The 21699-nt window shown below is 44.6% G+C and overlaps 1 protein-coding gene across 2 annotated transcripts in view; it reads left to right on the top strand.

The window, feature by feature from the left end:
- The window catches only part of PLOD2 (procollagen-lysine,2-oxoglutarate 5-dioxygenase 2), a 477372-nt gene that overhangs the window by 336214 nt on the left and 119459 nt on the right, over positions 1-21699 (top strand). For both annotated transcript variants that reach the window (XM_078666442.1, XM_078666441.1), the window contains exon 7: positions 791-888. In XM_078666442.1, coding sequence (XP_078522568.1) covers positions 791-888 — 98 coding nt within the window. The remainder of the gene's footprint in view (positions 1-790; positions 889-21699) is intronic.

Raw genomic sequence — 21699 nt, 5'->3', positions numbered from 1 at the left:
TAAGACAAGAGCTGCTTTTGGCTGGAAATTTAGCAAACGTTCCTGACATATCTAAAGTAAAAACAGTATGTAGTACAATAACATAGAAAGCACCATAACAACACAACTAACATGTAACAGGGCACAACACAACAAAATATTCAAAGCAGAACACAACACAACATCACCTTGCAATAATATAGCACAATTGCACAGTAACATAAAAAACAGAACACAACACAACCATAACAAAAAGTCACATAACAAATATGCACAACCATTCTTGTCACACTTTGCCTCCTCCAAAAACATGATTTCATAACATGGTTGTAAAAGGTGTGTGCACCAAGGACTATCTTAAATTACCACCATGGACATGAAATAATGCGAATCAAAACTGTTTTGTCAACACTTGTTGCATGATTGGCCTGCACTGTATAGGAGATCTGCATGTTCGTCCTGGGCTGGAAAATATTATCTTGAAAAAATATACAATAGCAAAATTACACAGATTGATGGTAATCATTTGTCAAATTGAAGCAACAAAGTGCATGCACAATGCACTTACCACTAATGCAAGTGAACTCATTTAAGACTCAACAGCTAGAAAAGAAGGGTGTGCTTTGGTGCTTTTGGAAAGTCCTGTAAACCCTAGAATATCAAAATTAGAGTTAGTATTTATTGGGTAGTTGCTGTGTATGCCTATATATATATATATATATATATATATATATTTCTCGCTGTGTGTTTTAAATCTTTACGTCATCGTTTACTGTGCTTTATATAACTAAACAAATTCTTCATTTTATAGATGACGTTGTTTTGAAATTTGAACCTGGAAGAGCAAGGGCTCGGAACTCTGCATACGACACCTTGCCCGTCATCCTTCGTGGAAGTGGACCAGTGCATGTATGTAACTTGGATCTCTGATATTATCATTCAGTGTTTCTGAAGAAAACAGTAATAATATTCCGTTGATCTCTTAAAACCATATATGGCCAACTTGCAATTTCCCATTTTCCTCTGCCCTTCCTTTCCGCATTGATCTTTCCATCACTGTCAGAATTCATGTTAAACTGTATTTTATATGGGATAAAATACCCCCTACCATATAAGGATATTCCAAGTCACTAAGGTACCCCGTGACTATATAGACGCAGGAGTCTGAGGGACGAAACGGGGCCTGGCTAGTCACGTGATCTGGCAGGAAAAAAGATAACCTATAGAGCAGCCCCCTTGCACCTTGCTTCTATGCATGAAATTGATAATATGACCTTAGATATGCAGAGTAAACGTGGCGTTTGTGCTGCCAAAATAACCGCGCCAAAATGAATCTTTCAATTGGCTGCAAAATATTATGAAGCTGACTGAAATAGCACTTTGAAAAATAACTGTAGTTCAGAATATGCGGTTTTATGTGTTTATGTTCACACTTTTTTTGCATGAACTCTAGAAGCGCAATAAATAAACACACGCCTATAAATGTCAAACCTCCTAATGACTGTGAATTGTGAGGAAAAATTATTCTGAAACAGTTGAATATTTAGGTGTCCCTTTGTTTGAACCGCAATTTTAATTCTGATTTAATTCTGATTCCCTCCCTTGCTTTACATGCTGGCTGACGGCTTAGGAAACAGGGTGTGTGAGGTAACAACTAAACAGTTGTAAGTTATTACAGTTGAGCAACGGTGTCATTTTTTTTCAATTACTTTGACTAGTGATGTTACCACAGTACTAATCAGAATATTATGTAGGGGTTTTCATACTGTTGTCACTGTTTTCCATGTGTTATGTCAGATAATTAATATTGAATGTTAAAATGTCCTTAACCAGTGCTACGGAGAATGGTCTTGAGGTTGTGCTTTATTTCCCTTCTTCATATAGAGTTTTTGTTAATATTTTGAAAGCTGTTCTCTGTTTTTTGAGATCAGAGTAGAAATAGTTCAATTGCAGTGTGCATCACTTCAAGAATATAAGTAGGCATAAGGACTTATTGAGCACTGACACATGAGAATCAAATGCTCACTGAATTTGAGGCCATTAGGAGATAAGACACCACTTAGTGACCATGAGTTTGGTGGTAACTGAAAAGTCTTCAATTTCTGCAGTGAACATTGATTCTGTAGTGGAATCCCCAAGGTATTATTTCATCAACAATAATATCCCTATGATGGTGGAAATTAAGGCAGTTGAATTTACTCCTTATTTATCTTTTCATTAAGAAATTGGAGGATTCTCAATTACCACTGATCTCTCAAAATAGCTCTTAGTACCTGAAACGTCTTTTGCTGCATGATAATCATCACATTATATGTATATATATATCAAGGAACTTAGGTCTTCATTTCGAGTTTGGCAAAGGCGAAGCAATGCCATAACTCGGCGATGCTCCGGCCCTACAAAACTTGCTATATAGAGTCAGAGGAAGTGCTGCATCATTACCCTTTTTATATGGATTCTGAGGGGGCTCCACCCATGTAAGCTCTTGGCATTCAACCTGGCAGCAGCTGGGCTGCCTGGTTACAGTGGAGCTGTCCAGGCCCTACCTTCGGTGGGTTACTGTCACTCCTTTTCCCTCTCCACGACTGTCATGGCTTACGATGTGGCATGTGGTAGGAAAAGTTGTGTTAGCAACAAGGACCCCCTGATACGGATAATTATCCTGGGACAGGGTAAACAATATATGTGGAGTAACAATCCCAGGCATATATCAAAACAACGACCAATAGATTAAACAAAACAAACTAGTGCAGTTTATAGAAAATATACATTTTTAATTTGATTAAAAAGGATTTAATAAAAAACAGTGCATTGATCAGAAATGATAAAAGATTGTATAATAATACAGGAGGTCAGGTGGCATCCGGTCGACGCGTTTCGACATAAAATATGCCTTCATCGGGACTTAAACCATCCAATTTCTGTAAAAAAGATTATAACAATAGTAAATTATTGTTATAATCTTTTTTACAGAAATTGGATGGTTTAAGTCCCGATGAAGGCATATTTTATGTCGAAACGCGTCGACCGGATGCCACCTGACCTCCTTTGTAATTAAATTGTTTTGTGAATATATATGTATTATTATACAATCTTTTATCATTTCTGATCAATGCACTGTTTTTTATTAAATCCTTTTTAATCAAATTAAAAATGTATATTTTCTATAAACTGCACTAGTTTGTTTTGTTTAATCTATTGGTCGTTGTTTTGATATATGCCTGGGATTGTTACTCCACATATATGTGGTAGGAAAAGCACATAATTATCCCCAAGCATGGGGAGCAAGCTCCTTCTGTATCAGGGACATTGCAACTTTGTTTTCTGGGTGAAAAACTGCTTTGCGATTTATTTGCAGAAAACAAAAAACGTTGCCACAAAAGTTCATCAATCATGGTGTCCGTTCAGCAAAGTTCAGTGGCTTTAATGAAGTGGTTCTGCTGAAGGATCAGTGATCCCAGCCCTCCTGGAGGAATTTCTAGAAATGGTAGGTGAACCTCTGCCAGGAGAGCTTCTGATGACTTGGCAGTTGGCGGGCCCACCACAAAGCTCTAAATGAGCCCATTAGTTGGTTGAAGAATTTAAGTAAGTTGTTAAAATTGTAGTACCCTCTAACTCTGTCCCCTCCTTAAAATTTGATGAGTTTATACTGTAATTACTTCAGTTATTTGATTATGGAATGTTGACAATTTAGTGAGACAGCATCTGTGGGTTTGGCAGCTTTCTACAAAACTTTCCATTAACTTTACAGAAGCGATGCAAAGCATGAAATATATTATCATGAAGGAACCATGGACACACATTCTGTTTGAAATTATAGATCACATTAATTAACATGCATTAACTAACATATCAAATGAGAATTAACGAGGACATCCCTTGGATACCATGAAGCCACAGACCAAGAAGTTATCACGATTTGATAAGATCTTCTGTGGTAGCATGGCACCTCAACTCTTTGCGGCAAGTGTCTGGGGAAGGAAATGCAGCCCAATGTACCTTACTCACTCATACCACTTGATGGGGGAATACCCATTCGACACACACTTCAATAAAGAAATGGAGAAGAGTATTTTGCTGCTTGTTCTTTTGCTAACACGTGATTTGTGTATTTCTGTATCATCACTGGCGATGCCATGTTGCATAAGCAGCAGAAATAATGCGCTGTGCAAAACTCAGTGGAAACTGAGCATTTTTCTGTGGCTAAAAATTGAGCATTTCTATGCGTCCCTTTTTCCAGTGGCTAACATGATTCTGGACAACTGGATGGAACATTTTCCATGAACGTTTGACTTTTCATACAATTTTTCAGGCATTATTTTTATATTTTTGTGTGGTTGGTCTGTCTCCAGTGCTGAAAAAAATATGTGGCGGCTGCATGGGATTATATTGAATTTAAAGGTTGCATAGTTTGTGGAATTTGATGCACTTATACTTCATTGTTTTTCTTCAAAGGTATATTACCATTTGAATGGAAATACGTTGTTTGTCTCACATCCATTATCTGTGATAGTCATTGTAAGCCACAATGCTTACTTTGTGCCAGTAGTTGATGTTGGTGGGCACTGGGGCTTATTTTCCACCCTCAGATATGAAAAGTGGTTATAGGAGGAGTTAGTCAATTGTTTAATACCTTATGGAACGTGTTTAACCTTCCTATATTCTGTTGGAGAAGTAGAATTGCACTACAAGCGGAGTCATACATTATTCTGTTACATTACTATACGAACAAATTTTAAATGAACTATTAAAGGCATGGAATGACCCCAGGGTCCTGCAACACACCATGTGGGCCTGTTCTGTCCATCCAGAGAAATCAATGAGAAGAAAGGGCATGAACTGCTGCAACCTACAAAACCACTATAAACCCTGAAATTCAGATGGCATCTAATTTCAAAGCAGCGAGAAAGCATCAAGCCTAGCACGTTATCTCTATTTGCACACTCATAGTCATGTGCACAACATGCAGTCTCTCACCAGTCTCGTCAAGATCCCCATGTGAACAGCAGGGGTGGGCTCTTCAGAAACAATTTTTTACACAACTGGAAAGCAGGTGGCCAAAACTATGAGCTGGCAATCTGATGCCTCAAGGAGGCTAATTTTAATTCTTGAGTAACTGGGGGTGTAATAGTCTATAAATATTTGCATGGCCACAAAATACACCAAGTGATCCTCCTCAGTCAATGAGGGACTCAAAGATGGCATGAGGAGATGGTCAACCATAACCAGTGTAGCTTGATGTCTTACAATGGTTATGAACACAAGGCGCTATTGATGGACATGCTGATTCTTAGGAAGTATTGGATTCAAGTGTTTCAGTTCAAATTCTTGATTATATATGGGGGAAATACCACCTACCATACATTGATGACATTACAAGTCACCAATGAGTTTTGTGACCACATTGAAGAAGGTGGATACAGGCAGAGTTCCTCATGTCGTCATGAAACTCTGAGATGACTTGCAATATCCTTGTTACATAAGACAAAGGGAATTTTGGTCACACAATCCCCCTTACCACAAACATCTTAATGCTGTAGTACGAAATTAAACACAGCAAATACAGTAGTAATTTGCTGCAAAAACGTATTAGAAGCAATTTAACACACATCAGATATTAAAAAATGATGTGGGTCTGAGTGTGTAAAATAGGCAGACATATTCGATTTTACCTGTAATGATATGCAAACAATGAACATGTGCCATAAATATCTCATTTCTACTGACCACTATTGACTCTAGAAAAATGGGTCAGAATTATGAAAATCCATTTATTTAAATGCAGCTGCAATTATGCTCTGTCACCTGTCTTTCTTCTTTGCTGCTGACTCTGGCTCGAGCCATTATGACTACACAACCCATACATAATAATTTATTACAGTTGAACGGCTGTAGCCCTACACTTTTTAATTTATATGTATCCCCACTGGCAAAGGTAATCAGAGCACACAGTTTTGAAACCATGTCTTACGCAGATGACACACAGCTGCTAATCACCCTAGGCCCAGACCCCAGTGACAACAAACTAAGATTCCAACAATGCATGCTGTCTAGAAAGGACTGGATGACCAACAACTATTTGATGCTCAATGCCGGCAAAACAGAGATACTGCTCTTTGGAAATGCACACACACATTGAACAGATGAATGGTGGCCGCCCGCCTTGGGTCCCTGCCCTTCACCTAAGTCCACAGCTCGGAACTTGGGGGTTACATTAGATAACAAACTTTCCATGACTGACCATATTAACAAGGTAGTACACACCAGTTTCGGACTGAGGCGCAGCCTTAAGAACATCTTTAAATGGATCCCCCTTCCATCCCGCATGAGCCTACTACAGGGTTTAATCATAAGCCGTCTGGATTATGGCAATGCGTTGCTCGCCTCCATAAACGAGAGCCTTTTGTCAAAACTCCAGGTCCTGCAAAGCACTGCGGCCAGGATGGTACTAAACCTCCCCCCGCACCGCCTCTGTGCCCAGTCTTAGGACATCACACTGGCTTCCCATAAAAAAATGAATCAATTTCAAATTGTGTTGTCTAGTCCATAAGACCATTAACGGTCAGGGGCCAAAATAACTAGGAAAAAAACTGATGGACTATCGCCCGGCCAGAACCCTTCAATCCACCAGCAAGCTTCTCCTAACTGTTCCCAAAGTCCGCACAGTTAGAAACAGCGATAGATCCTTCTCTAAAATAGCCCCAGAAACCTGGAATACTCTGCCTCTACTCATCAGGACAGAACCCAATTACCAGAAATTCCGAGGAAATTTAAAAACCTGGCTTTTATAGCTCCACCTGGCTACCTGTCACCTCCCCTGAGTATCTGCTAGCGATATGAGACCTATGGGTGATTTATGCGCTCTACAAATACTATATACAAATACATACAAATATTACAGGTGACTAGAGATGTAACGACTTGACTGTAATAAGGAAATTAGGGATAATATTTTTCTACAGAGATTGTAGGCTGCCATGGTGTATGTAAGGTAGGAAACACACCAACCTATCATTATTACTTGACAAAAAAAACCTCTGAAAGCAGGGCTTTCATTTTTTCTCAACAAAATGTGTAACAACATTTGGATCATGAGGCGCCTCACAAATATTTATGAAGCAGAAGTGCAGGAAATACTAACTATAGAAGAGAATCTATTGTTGAAATTTACTACACCTTGATGATGGTCTTCATGATGGTGTAGGGTATTCAACCTTAATATCAAGCCCTGACTATTCAAATATCAAGCACAAAATATCAAGGACCAAAATAACAACAAAATAAGCATATATAGGCAAGTAGAGGGTTACTTTACTTAATTCTACGTATGTCTATCTTGAAGATATATACATAATACAAGTTACATAATAGGAAATCAATATTTACCTTTCCTCCTTGAAATCTTGGTCCCCAATAATGTGGCCATGCTATTTTGGCACAATGTTTCGGTAGTCATTATTTCGACATACAATGGTGTAGTGACGGAAATTCAGCCAGTAGATTCTCATCATTGCTCCAGGAAGTAGAGGATTTTCCACTACTTCCAATCTCTACCGTAGGCACTCAATCCAATCACTGATCACCAGACACTCTCTGTTGGTTGTGGGTAAGCACTTGTCAAGCAATGAACATGAACCATGCCTTGTAGCTGCTGATATTGCATGTTGTAAAAAGGATTGAGACATTTAATAGAGGTGATGACCAAAGGAACTTGTTATCGAAAAATGTAATTGTTGGGATAATTGTTGAGGCATGGCTACTCTCCTTGAGCTGATCAAACGATGTGACTTCATTTATGACTTGCAAATAGTTAAGTGCTGCTATAGAAAAAAGAAAGGAACAAGAAGTAAATAAGGTGATAATCACGAAACTGTTTAACTTGTGGTGTTGTGGGAAGTAGATGGTAATGCCATTCAAAGCAGCATGGACTTTGGGCATTGCGAAACACATGGTAGGTGAACACAGGATAACCTTAATATTCACAATCTATTTACTTTAAATAGCTGGTCTATTTTATGTTGGTATGCTTTTTTTAAATTGCAGATGTAGCATTTGGAAGCAGCTGTTAGTCTTCCGACTGGGGGAGTAACATGACCTGAAACGCACAGAGAATATTTATCTATACTACAGTGATATGGCAGAATTGCAAAAATGGATATTGGATCAATTGTCATTAAATTGCTCTTTAAAAAACAGGTTTGAAGAAGAGTCTACACGTTGCATTTCTTTGTTTTGTGTTATGTGGATGCCTCTCGATCAACAGAGAAAATCTAGTAATCAGTATTTCATATGGATTCATAGGCACACTAAACATTTAGCAGCGAACCTACAAGAGATTTGCAAATTAGAGAACTGTATAGGAGCTTCATAATCAGGTGGGCAATGCAGGAAATCTAACAACGTCTAACATATCATGTTATCCTCAATACTGCTGCACCATGTGCCAATCATAGACAAGTAAGGGGTGTCATTTAGACAGAGTGGCAATTAATAATTCTTTGGAAATCAGTGATAATGCAATTTCCTCCATATTGTAATTTTCAACAGTGGTTATCCACTGGAGTAATTACATTGCAACGGTATTTCCCTTGTAGGGAATCTTCCTGTAACAATTATACTGCTTTCTTGCCTGAAATAAAGACAGATTCTAGCATAACAGATGCTTTTTGATAGATAGATAGATCATATAACATGCTAAATGTAGCATGCTAAGAAGATGAAGGTAAAATCACCAGTGGCAATGGATTGAAGGTGATTGCAGGAACATCTCTTGCAGCTATCTCCTTTTTACATAATAATGGCGTATAAATGTGCATTACAGATGTTAGCTTGCTTTTTCTTCCAAATTGCCGCACAGCGCATGTTGGAACCATTGTTGGCCACCCAAACAGTTGCAGCTGCTTTTGCCTCATTGAATTGGATAGCTGTAAACCTGTTGGTGCTTGCTGTGGAAATCCTTTTTCCAATTTTTATGTAGTGTTCATAATATTTCGCAAAAGGCCTGTAATAACGTCAATCTGTGGACATACAGAAAATAAAACTAAAGGCAAGTTACAGTGCGTGTTTTATGGCCTGCTGCTGAAAAATGGAGTTTCTCTAGCTGAATAAAATTGAAAGGTTATTCAAACGCAATTACCGATTGACCTTCTTATTTGAAAAGGAAACACAGCATGTGGAGGACGCTCAAAGGTCTCTATTCACCATTCTGGCTGCAGCAGAGTTTTCAAGAATGTTACTAAGGAAGGAAAGTTTAAGTTTGACGGCACACAAAATCCAGCGGATTTATAATTGTAACAGAGAGAATGAAAAATGGTCTACGAATGATCTATTTAATGGCTTCACTAAAATGTACTTTTAACACTCATTAACAAATTGTTCTTTTGACCCCACACAATCGATTAGCGAATGCAAAATATTCAACATTTGCAAGGAGAAGTTTGGGTCATATCACTTCTAAACTACGTACATAAATGTCTGCTATATTATTAAACCACCGTGCACGTGTGACTGGTTCTGGCACCACAGTTTCCCCCCCCATTATTAGTCTATACAATGTTTAAAAAAACACGTAACAATTTTCATAATAGTTATAACATACGTAAATTTACATCCCGTTGCATTAACTTGAATAAAATGCACCCACTGGTAAACGCATCCTTATTAAGATAAAATGCTAAATGGTATTAAAAAAAATGACAGTACATGGCTGTGCATACAATTAAAGAGAATCCGCGTCATTAGTGGCAAGCAGCATTTCACGATAATGGAAGTTCCTAAAACTTTACTGGTTCCCATACTTCACTACACACAGCCAAAAGAACTACTAAAGAGCCCAGACTGGGCTATTATCAAGACTTGGCGACAAAATTATCGCCCATTTATCGGCAGGAAACTGCAGCTAAAGTGGCGATAATGGGCTTGATAATATGCCCTTGTGAATTCCCATAGAAACCCAGGTTCTGGTGTTAACCTGGGCTTCTTTTTTTTTTGGGGGGGGTTTTCCTCATATACCAATCTGGAAATTCCTGAAGGGAAACTAGGCTAATCCTTCCGATTTGGTCAATCTGTTCCAGTCCTGATGTTCGAGACCAATATCGTAACGGAACGTGCCTGGTCCCTCAGGTTGCCACTGCTTTCCCAATCCACTCCCGTTCACGCTGTTGCTGGCACCCTGGGTTACTTGGGAGATAAGGAAGACCAACAGGGCCCAGGATAAATCATAAGAAGACCTTTTCAGTTTTCACCTGTCTTGCCATGCCACAAGGGGCGCCCAGATTTTAACAGAACTTGTGGGGTCACATGCCATATCAGATTTACTAGTTAAAATAATGTGTTTTAGGCAGTTCGAAAAAGTAGGAGGGATTGGATCCTTCCATGCTCTGCATATTTCGTGCCTTGCAAGTAACATAACATAAAAAATAAATCTTGTGTGAGGGGCATTGACACTATAGCCATGACTCAGACCAAAGAGAATGGTTCTAGTAGTAATTTCCAGCTGTGACTGAAGAACATCTTTCAAAAAATCCTGGATCTTGACCCAATAGTCTCTTATTTGAGGGCAAACAGCAAACACATGTACATCGTCTGCAGTAGGGAATCTGCATCTTGGACAATAGTATTCTAAGTTGGAAAACTTGGCTAATTTTTTAGGAGTTATATATGCTCTGTACATGGTACAAAGATGGTTACGCTTCAATGTAGCGGGCTTAACCGTCGCCTGCAGGATGGTAAAAGAGTCAGTCCACTGATCTTTCATAATTTCGCTGTCAGGGTTTAATGCAATGTTCCAAAGTTTTTGTATTTTTGGCACAGTGATATCATCAGCATCTAACATAGCTGTATACCAATATGAGATTTGGTTTTTCCACCTGCCACTCTTAAAGATTAGATCGAATTTTGGATTGGGATTATTAAGATTCCATGATCTCATTGACCACCATCCAGACAGCTGGTAATATTTAAATCTGGTAAGTGTACCTCTGGTTAAACTGGATAGGGCCTCCCAGCTTAGAAGCTGCGAGTCCTCTTGTAGATCCCCCAGCATTCTAACCCTGCCATCCTCAAGGGCCAAGATAACTGGTCGTCGAGACAGGTCGGAGTTCCTGGGGACTCCCAAAGGGGGGCCTGCGCTGCATAGTAAGGAATATCCAGTCTCTGCCTAATAAATACCCAGTTCCTTAAGGCACCCCCTAAAATCTTGAGTCTGACTTTTAAAAAAAACTTTGGGTCCCCATACTTAAAAAGAAAGTGAGCTTCACCCTGTGGTATGTCTTGTAAAAGTGCTTTAAATAATAACCCCAGTGACGATGCATCAATTTTGCCCACAAGTGGTCTAAAATTTTTGAAGTGAAAAGCGTGGCAATACACAAGTAGGTCTGGAAGGGCCAGCCCTCCTGCTTTTAGGGTCCTCCTAAACTTTTTCCAAGCTATCCTAGGTGATTTGGAGCTCCAAATAAAAGATCCCAGTTTGCCCTGTAGTTTTTTGATGGATGGTAGGTGGAATGATAAGGGGTTAGAATTAAATAGAAACGTTATTTTCGGTAGGATGATCATTTTAATTAAATTTACTCTCCCAAAGATGTTTAAAGGGAGAGATGACCATCTTTGAAGAAGGCAAAAAACACAGTTGATGGACAGAATGTAGAACAATGTCATACATTCACCCCAGTACAAGGATCTGGGCCTAAATCCATCGTTTTTTTGCACTCCACAACACCCTGGGTTAGACACTGGCTATATGCAAATCAGCTCTGACCCTGTGCTTCATGGGAACAGTCCAGTCCGAACTACCAAGCCATGTCTTTCCCAGACCGGAATCAAGCATCCAAGGACCGTTTTCTGGCTATCAGCCTTCATTCAGCCTGGATAGCTTGACTCCAGTGGTGTGGAGAGCCTGGGACTCACGTCTGAGCATACCCAGCCCACTCGGGGTGAAAATTGCAAAAAACACAGTTGATGGACAGAATGTAGAACAATGTCATACATTCACCCCAGTACAAGGATCTGGGCCTAAATCCATCGTTTTTTTGCACTCCACACCACCCTGGGTTAGATACTGGCTATATGCAAATCAGCTCTGACCCTGTGCCTCATGGGAACAGCCCAGTCCGAACTACCAAGCCATGTCTTTCCCAGACCGGAATCAAGCATCCCTGATCTTTTGACTGGGTGTGAGTGTTTGATTGGTTCGGATGCTCCGTCCATCACCACCCCCTTTTGTACCGCTTTTGGCCGCCATAAGTGTGGCAGGGTATGCTCAGACGTGAGTCCCTTGCTCACTTTGCCACTGGATTCAAGCAAGCCGGGCTGAAGACGGCTGTAATGCCAGAAACCGGTCCTCGGCAGCTTGTTTCCGGTCCAGGGAAGGCATGGCTTGGCAGTTCGGGCTGGACTGTTCCCATGAGGCACAGGGTCAGACTGATTTGCATACAGCCATGTCTGAACTGGGGTGGCAGAGTGGGCTAAAGAACGGTGATGGATTAAACCCTGATCTTTTGACTGGGTGTGAGTGTTTGATTGGTTCGGATGCTCCGTCCATCACCACCCCCTTTTGTACCATCTTTGAAGAAGGGCACAAACACCCTTTGAGACTCTATCTAGATTTATTTTTTAAATGTCTTCGATTTATTTGGCCAAATATACCCCTAGATACCTCATTTTTGTCTTTGCTGCCGCTGTCCCTATTTCCTGATTCCACTCTATGACCTCGGTTTTATCTCTATTGATGGTATATCCCGAGACCTTTCCAAACTCCTCAGCAAGATTTACTAATCTGGGGATGGTTTCTCCCGGCTTTGGAGTGAACATAAGTAGGTCATCAGCGTATAACGCAAATTTTAACTCAAAATCAGCTATCTTAAAAGGTTTAAATACCAAATCGGATCTAAGCAAACAAACAAAGGGCTCAATATATAAATTAAACAACCTGGGCTTCTATGGGAATTCACAAGGGCATATTATCGCCACTTTAGCAGCAGTTTCCTGCCGATAAAGCGGCGATAATTTTATCGCCCAGTCTTGATAATATGCCCCCCAGTTTGAGTAACTTATTGATTGACCATTAAAATATCCATGTTGATACTGCATCTGATTAAATGACAACTAAAGTTTCACAGCTGATATTGTCTTGCAAGGTGAAGGATATCTTGCTGATTGTTAGGTACCTCACTGTACACTGGGGAATAAAGAGGCCGCAGAGCTCTGTGTATCCTAAATTCATTAGATACATCTAAAACTTCATGGTTAGATAATGTATACCAGGCAGGCCCGGGCTGGCCGTTGCGGGCACCGGGCAATCGCCCGGTGCGCCGCAAGGGTGGGGGCCGGTTTTGGGCCCCTGGGGGCCGTTTTTGTTACAGGGCCGCTATGCTGCAAAAACGGCCCTGTAACAAAATCGGCCGAAAACCGGCCCTGGCAAAGAGGGCGGTCGCACCCCCAACCCCCCCAGGGGTGTGGGGGGGCCGGCCTAGCACTTTGCCAGGGCCGGTTTTGGTTCCCAGTCCGGCCCTGATACCAGGGGCACTCTGTCACAAATGTGATGATATCCTGTATGCCTCATTACAAGCGCATTAGGATACAATGCACTTGTAATAAGGTAGACAGATTACTCCTTCACGTTTGTGACAATATAACCCATTCGCTAAACCCTAAGACGGTCCTGTAGAGTCCGAAAAAGGATTAATTGTGGATATGCTATTATGTCCACAAAAAGCGTATTCATTATGGCAGATAGCGGGCAAGACACAGATCCCTTCTGTTTTTTCCAAATGTATATACTTGTGCCGTTGGTTATCATACTGGAAGTTCTACTATGATAGGGCAATAGAATAATTTACCACATTCAAATTAAATTTCCAATTTTCTGGCATTCTGTAGCAATATTTTACTTTCAATCCGGCACAAGTACATTTCACTTCAACATTTGTAATGTCTTCAGTCCTCAATAATGTGCAAAGGTTTTATTTTTATGTATCTGCATGGTTTTGATGTAGCATGAGGCTTCAGTTCCCAAGATGTTATAGCTTCTACATAGATGTCTTTCAGTGGTAGGGCAAATAAAGATGGATGCATATTTTGAAACGGAATTTGCTCATATGGCACTACAGTAGAGAGCAGCTGTCAGAATGGATTATAACATCCTATTGGTTAATAATTTGGCTTTAGATTCTGAATGATTTGATCAGACCAGGCTGGTGAGTGGCAAATCGGTTATTGTTATTGTACAAGGGAGGAGCGTTTGCTATTATCAGAGTAGATCCATTGATGGAAAGCGGTGGAAGCTTGGGTCGACAGGTAGTGTCTGGATCAGGGGCGTAACACAGGCCCCCGCAGCCCACGCGGTGCGGGAGGGCCCCTAGCTCCAAGGGGCCCCCTCGGCACTGCACTCTGGCCTGAAAGCTCCTGATTGAGCCCAGAGGGGGCCCCCATAAGTACCGTGCAGGGAGGCCCCCTCACTTTTCATTACGCCAGTGGTCTGGATCACATTGTGGTAATGGGGAAGGGGGCCAGCTGAACCGTATGGAACTCCTCAGTGGTGAGGTGGCAGATGGGTTTATTGGAGTCTTTTGTGATGTCCCCTGATATGGATTTTTAAAACCTATTGCAATTTTGCAATTTGTTTTTGGGTAAATGTGCTCTAAAATGTATATTTCAGATATACACTCAGGATATAATTTCCAAAATATTATGCTGACAACATATCAAATCTGAAGGCTAGACTACCACAATTTTATAATGGGATGGTTAGCTAGATAAGTATATGCATACTATTCTTAACTGCACGAATATGTACCTCGATGATACATATTTTTTTCAAGGTACAGCAACATGGAGCTAAGAATTGTAACCTGCCTGTCATCAGCTTGCAAATGAAACTCTATGCCATGCTTGTGGAAAGCATCCTTGATTTGGAGCATTCAAGTGCTAAAGATCAGCGCAGAGTGTGCAGAGCCATGGGGCCTGGCACAGCCTATATTGACTGGTAGTTATCAGAAGGTACCATTCTGACTTGCTATATAGTGTCATTCAAGAAAGATGACGTTAAACAATAGGTCTATCTTTGATTCTAGAATGAATGCACAGACATGCGATCAAAATTAAAGACTATCAATAAGTCAAAAAAAATGAGCACTGTTTAATCACATGAATAAAACTCTTAGGGGCTGATGAACCCAATACATCTTTTGGGACGGAGTCAGTCGTTCTCACTTCATTTTTTGTTTCTTTGTTACAATGAGGCTGGTATTAAAAGTTTTGCCTAGACTAGTTTTAGCTCTAAGTCAGCCACATATATCTAAAAGATGCATACATCTGAAAGAAGCAGGTTAGTGTTAGATTCCTTACGTTAGAATATCAGCAGGCGTCCGACTGGATCTGGAAACATTTTTCGTCAGCAGTCCCCTTCGCATCGGTAGGTGTTGTGTGTGGTTCTGTGTCCGTCGGCGGCGTCATGATCACCCGGATGACGTCATCGGTGTACTTAGACGCTGCCCTCATGCGCTAACGTCAGTTCTTCTTTTGTCCGCGCCAGCAAGCACAGATCCGGGAAGGGCTAGTACCCTCGTCATTTTTTGACTAACTTTTTGGCTATTTTGGCTATTCTTTTCGAGTTGATATCAACTCCTGGTGCCGGTATGGATGCCTGGATTCTAGCCGTGCGACGCCTGTCACCGCCTGATGTCGTTGACTGACCCCCACCGCCGGTGTCTCTACTGCCTCGGGGCCGACCACAATGACAAGTCGTGCCCGACTGCCGGGCCTTGACCTCGAAAGCTAGGCGGGAGCAGTCCCATAAGCTCCTCGAGATCCAGCAGTCGGCTCCGTGCCACTCACAGTTCCGATCGAGGAGGAAGTCGAGGGACCGGTAGCTGAGCCGGAGCCCACACCATTCGTCAGGCTCCAAGTCCTCGCACTCAGGTAAGTCGAGGCACTCTAAAAAGAAGTCAAAGAGGCGACATCGCTCTTCCGACTCCCCTCGCCAGTCGCGCAACGCAGCTGAGGGTTTGGGTGACACCACCCACGCGGCTCCGTTTGAGCTGCAGGCAGCGCATCCGGCCCATAACCTCCGGTCCCTAGGCTGCATGCGACACCAGAGGAGATAACGTGATTTTCTTGTGGCCATGAGGATTCACTTCCCTCCGTCGAGGCCTGTCGGCGCGCCTTCGGGCCCCGCAGACCCGACTTGGTAGCTCTGGCAAGCCGGCGGCTTCGGCCCTGGTGCCGTCGGGTTCTTCGGCCCCGGTGCCATCGTCAACTTTGCTCCGCAGGCCCCAGGGGATCTAGGTCTGGATCCCGGTCAACGCCAGTTGACCTCACAAACCCTCCGCTGATGCCGACCCTGATGGTGTTGCTCCCGGCACCGTCTTCAGACGACGCTGTCCCCAATTTCAGCCCCGGTCCGGGTCCGGCGTCGGAGCAGCACCGCGAGGTGCCGTCTCCTGTGTCGGTGGGTGAGCAATTCATCTGTGACCCGGATCTGTCATTTCTGCCTGTTTATCAGGACACGGATGAGGGTGAGGACTGGGAGGGGTCTGAGGACCCTCTGGCACAACAGTGCCAGTTAAGTCAGGACTGGGCAGATGAGCTGGGGGAGGCCAGTGGTCTGGATACATCGCCTGAGGAGGAGGAGGGTGCTACCTATGGTGTGGTGTTGCGCACGGCAACCAAGGCCTTGGCTCTTGAGCTCCCTGCTGCGGGCATGAGGACTAATCTCCTCACCGAGTTGCTTCAACCGCCAGTAAGCTCTACGGAGCCTATGCTGCCATTCAATGAAGCCCTCACGGACGTTCTGATGGGCACTTGGTCCAAGCCCTCCACAGTGCCACCTGTGGATCGGAACGTGGCCGAAGCCACCGCCCAGCTCCGGGCGGCCCTGCTTACTGTCCATTCACCCTACCCCTGAGAGCCTGGTGATCCAGGCCTCTACGTCCCAGACTGCGTTCCCGACTGCTCCTCCAGATCGGGAATCCAAAAGGTTTGACCAGTTTGGAAAGAAACTGTTCTCCTCACTGAGTTTGGGGTTGCAGTTTATCAACACCGCTTACCTTTTGGGCCGTTACACTCACTCCTTGTGGGACACAGTTGCGGACCTGCTGCCCCAGTGTCCAGGGGAGGCCCAGACACGGCTCGCCCAAGCACTTGCTGAGGGACGGGATGCAGCATGTTATTCAATCAGATGTGGATTAGATACCACGGACTCGCTGGACAGAGCGATTTCCACGACGGTGGTGATCTGTCGCCACGCCTGGCTGAGGTCTGCCAATTTTTTAGGGGATGTCCAGTCCACACTCATGGACATGCCTTACGATGGCCGTCGCCTTTTTCGCGACAAAGCAGATAGTGCGCTTGAGCGTTTCAAGGACTCCAGGGCTACGGCCAAGTCCTTGGGCCTGTCGGGCCAGCACCAGCAGACTTCTGCTTTTCGCCCCTTTCATGGCCAAGGAAGGGGTGCCCCCACACGTTCGTCCAGCACAGGCCGCAGAACCAACCTCAGCGCAGTCGTGGACGTGGGAACCGCTGTGGCGGTGCATGGGGACAGAGGCCTGGTCAGTCCACATCCACTTCCGCAGCATCTGCCTCAAAGCCTTCCTAGTCCGAGCTTTGAGGCCCATTCGACGCCAGTGGGGGGCAGGGTCCGCCATCACCTCCTCCACTGGTGTACCATCCCTTCGGACAGGTGGGTGCAGCAAATCGTCCAAAGGGGCTACTCCCTCTCCTTCGAGGTGACCCCTCCAGCCATGCCACTGCAGTACCACCGCATGTCGGTGTATCGCTTGCAACTTCTGCAGGAGGAAGTTATGGCCCTCTTGTGCAAGGGTGCCATCGAGCGCGTTCCTGGGCCAAAAGTAGGGCGTGGTTGCTACTCCCATGACTTTCTGGTACCCAAGAAGGGCAAAGGGGGCCTACGCCCTATCTTGGACCTCCAGAGCGTCAACGGCTTCCTCCGGAAGGAGAAGTTCAAGATGCTGACTTTAGCTCAGGTCCTGGCTGCCCTAGACCCTGGAGACTGGAGACTGGATGGTAGCGTTGTACTTGCAGGATGCATATTTCCACATCCCCGTCCTGCCGGCCCGCCGGTGCTACCTGCAGTTCACGGTAGGCGACGAGCACTTTTAGTTTACCGTGCTCCGCTTCAGCCTCACCAGTGCCCCTCGGGTGTTCACGAAACTGATGGTGGTGGTCACAGCTCATCTGCGCAGATCATGGGTTCCAGTCTTCCCCTATCTCGACGACCGGTTGTTGAAGGCGGGCTCGCCCCAGACAGTCGTCTCCCACCTCCAGACTACGACCGACCTCCTGCTTTTGCTGAGGTTCTCCATCAACGTGCTGAAGTCACACCTAATTCCCTCTCAGAAGCTCCACTTCATCGGAGAGGTTCTGGACTTGGCGCAGTTTCGGGTTTATCCTCCCGAACAGCAGGTTCGGGATATTCAGGCTCTGATTCTGATCTTTCAGCCTCTATCCCGAGTTTCGGTCAGGTTGGCGCTGCGGCTCCTGGGGCTGATGGCCTCTTGCATCCTTCTGGTGCATCACGTCAGGTGGCGAATGCGAGCTCTGCAATGGGACCTGAAGTTTCAGTGGGCACAGCATATGGGCAACCTATCCGGTCACGTCCTGATCCCGGAGGGCCCTGCAAAACAGTTGCAGTGGTGGCTCACGGACCATGATTGGGTCAGCGGCAGATCCCTCTCCCTTCCCCAACTGGAGCACATAGTGGTGACGGATGCGTCCCTCCTGGGATGGGGGGCCACATGGGAGAGGCGGAGATCAGAGTCCTCTGGTCTCGAGCGGAGTCCCGGCTCCATATCAAACTTCTGGAGCTGCGGGCGATCCGACTTGCACTGAAGGCATTCCTTCCCTCTGTCCGGGGAAGTGTAGTGCAGGTGTTCAAGGACAACACCACCACCATGTGGTACTGCAACAAACAGGGCGGGGTGGGGTTGTGGACCCTTTGTCAGGAGGCTCTGCGCCTCTGGACATGGCTGGAACACCAGGGTGTCACCCTGGTGTTTCAACACCTGGCAGGTTCTCTGAACTCCAGGGCGGACTAACTCAGCTGCCGGTGCATGATGGATCACGAATGGCGTCTGAACTCAGACGTGGCTCAAGGTCTCTTTCGGCAGTGGGGAGAGCCTTGGTTAGATCTATTTGCCACCGAAGAGAACACGCAATGTCATCAGTTCTGCGCGTTGGAATTTCCAAGGTGGCACTCGCTATGCGACGCTCTTCGTCGTGAGTGGAGCTGCGGTCTGTTGTACGCCTTTCCGCCTATGCCACTTCTGCCCAGCGTGCTGAAGAAGATCCGACGTGACCAGGCCCAAGTCATCCTTGTGGCTCCGGATTGGGCATGAAGATACAGGTATCCCGAGCTACTCCGCATGTCATTCGATCCCCCGATTCGTCTGCCTCTTCAGGAGGACCTTCTGTCGCAGCAACAGGTGACGGTCCTCCAGCCGAACCTGTCCAGTCTCCACCTACATGCGTGGAGGTTGAGCAGCCACAGTTGAGGCCATTTGACTTGCCTCCTGAAGTCTGTGATGTGATTCTGGCAGCACGCCGTCCCTCCACAAAAATGGTATACGCCTGCAGGTGGAACAAATTTGTGGCATGGTGCACAGCAAAGGCTGTGGATCCAATTTCTGCCTCCCTTTCAGAGGTTCTCCTCTTCCTTCTTTCTCTGGCCCTGCAGGGCTCTGCTCTGGGCACTATCAAAGGCTATCTCTAGGCCATTTCAGCCTTCTTAAGGCTTCCTGATCAGCCTTCACTTTTCAAGTCCCCGGTTGTAAAAAGATTCTTGAAGGGCATCACACACATGTTTCCTCCTGTTCCCTTCGTGATGCCTCAGTGGGACTTCAACCTTGTACTGACTTATCTGATGTGCGCTCCCTTTCAGCCACTTCATAACTGTCCTCTTTGTCTTCTGACTCTTAAAACTGCATTCCTGGTTGCCAACACCTCTGCCAGAAGAGTGAGTGAGCTCCAGGCTCTGTCTTCTAAGCCTCCTTTCCTCTCTGTCCATCCGGACAAAGTTGTTCTCAACACTCGTCCTTCTTTCCTGTCCAAGGTGGTTACAGCCTTTAACATCAGGCAGTCCATCACCTTGCCCACTTCTTTCCGCCTCGAAAGAGGAAGAGAGGCTCCACCGCCTGGACCCAAAACGTGCGCTCTCCTTTTATCTAGACCGCACACACCAGTTCCGAGTGGACAACCTTCTCTTTGTTGGTTACGTGGGCGCTAAGAAGGGATGGGCAGTGCACAAGCGGACCATCTCTCGGTGGCTCGTTTTGTGCATCAAGGTCTGTTATTCCTTGGCGAAAAAGGAGCCTCCTGTGGGGCTGCCCGCCCATTCCACTCAGGCCACGGCGGTTACTACTGCCCTGGATCGGGGAGTCCCCTTGCAGGACATCTGTCAGGCAGCTACGTGGGCCTCGCTGCACACATTTGCTAGGCACTACTGCCTGGACAGCCAAGTCCGGAGAGATGGCTTTTTCGGCTGTTCCGTTCTCCAGGACTTTCTAGTGTGATCTTGGTTCGCAGGCCCACCACCGGGGTTGGTATTGCTGGGGTATCTATTCTAAGGTAAGGAATCTAACACTAACCTGTTTCTTTCAGATGCACAAGTTACTTACCTTCGGTAATGATATATATCTGTAAGAAACAGTAGTTAGTGTTAGATTCCTTACCGCCCCACCTATCCACCCTGTTCTGCGAACCGATATCTAGGGTTAAGGTTATCCCTTTCAGGGCCCTAGTTTCATGGCACCAGTGTCGGTTTCTTTCATGGCTCTGCGTTCCTGGCACAGAAAGCTATGTACAGAACTGATATCAGCGCGCGAGGGCCACTTCTAAGTACTCCGAAGACGTCATTCCGGCGATCACGACACCGACGACGGCCGCAGAGCCGCAGACGACGCCTACCGACGCGCAAGGGTACTGTTGACGAAAAATCTTTTCGGATCCAGTCTGACGCCTGGGGATATTCTAAGGTAAGGAATCTAACACTAACTACTTATATATTGTTACCTAAGGTAAGTAACTTGTGCATTAGGCCAATCTGTCATTATCATTGTTTTATGATGCTCAGATGACAGTGCATCATTATTTTGAAAGGAACAGGCATGATTTTAATGATCATCATAGTTTTCTTGAAATGTTTACTTCACAGTGCTCTGTGAGCATTTCACTGAACTTGCATTCCGTCCTTATTCCCAGATTATGCTTAAAAATAAAATGAAATGTTTAATAAAAGCACAATTGAGCAGCTCTAAGAAGTGTGAGGTGGGAACAGCAAATAAAAAGAGGCTGATAGTAAAAGACAGTCATAATCTGGGTCCAGAGAGCACCCACAACTCTGTGCCCCTGGTGTCATCGTCCCTGCTGCACCATTGATAGCTGTAAGAAATTGGGTTATCGGTTGACCGGGGTGTGAGCCCTGGTCAAACAGTGCCCACAGTCTTTGTCAGGGTGAAGTTACAAGCCAACCCTATAGTAGCCTGGGCTCAACCCTTGGGTACCTTGGCTCTATGTTTAAAGTATTTGTACACCACTTCAAACAATGAGACAGTGAAAACACACCACAAAAGGATCCCATTCCAGTTTAGAAATGTAGAGTAGTTTTAATATATACAAGTAAAAAACAACAAAAATCCAATCAGTAGAAATGGAGATATGAAATATTTAAGAATTTAGTGAAATAGCACTGAAAAGCACAAAGCGCCAACT

Source organism: Lissotriton helveticus, chromosome 11, assembly GCF_964261635.1.
Source record: "Lissotriton helveticus chromosome 11, aLisHel1.1, whole genome shotgun sequence".
In the NCBI taxonomy this organism is placed as follows: domain Eukaryota; kingdom Metazoa; phylum Chordata; class Amphibia; order Caudata; family Salamandridae; genus Lissotriton; species Lissotriton helveticus.
This window is presented reverse-complemented; position numbering and strand designations above follow the sequence as displayed.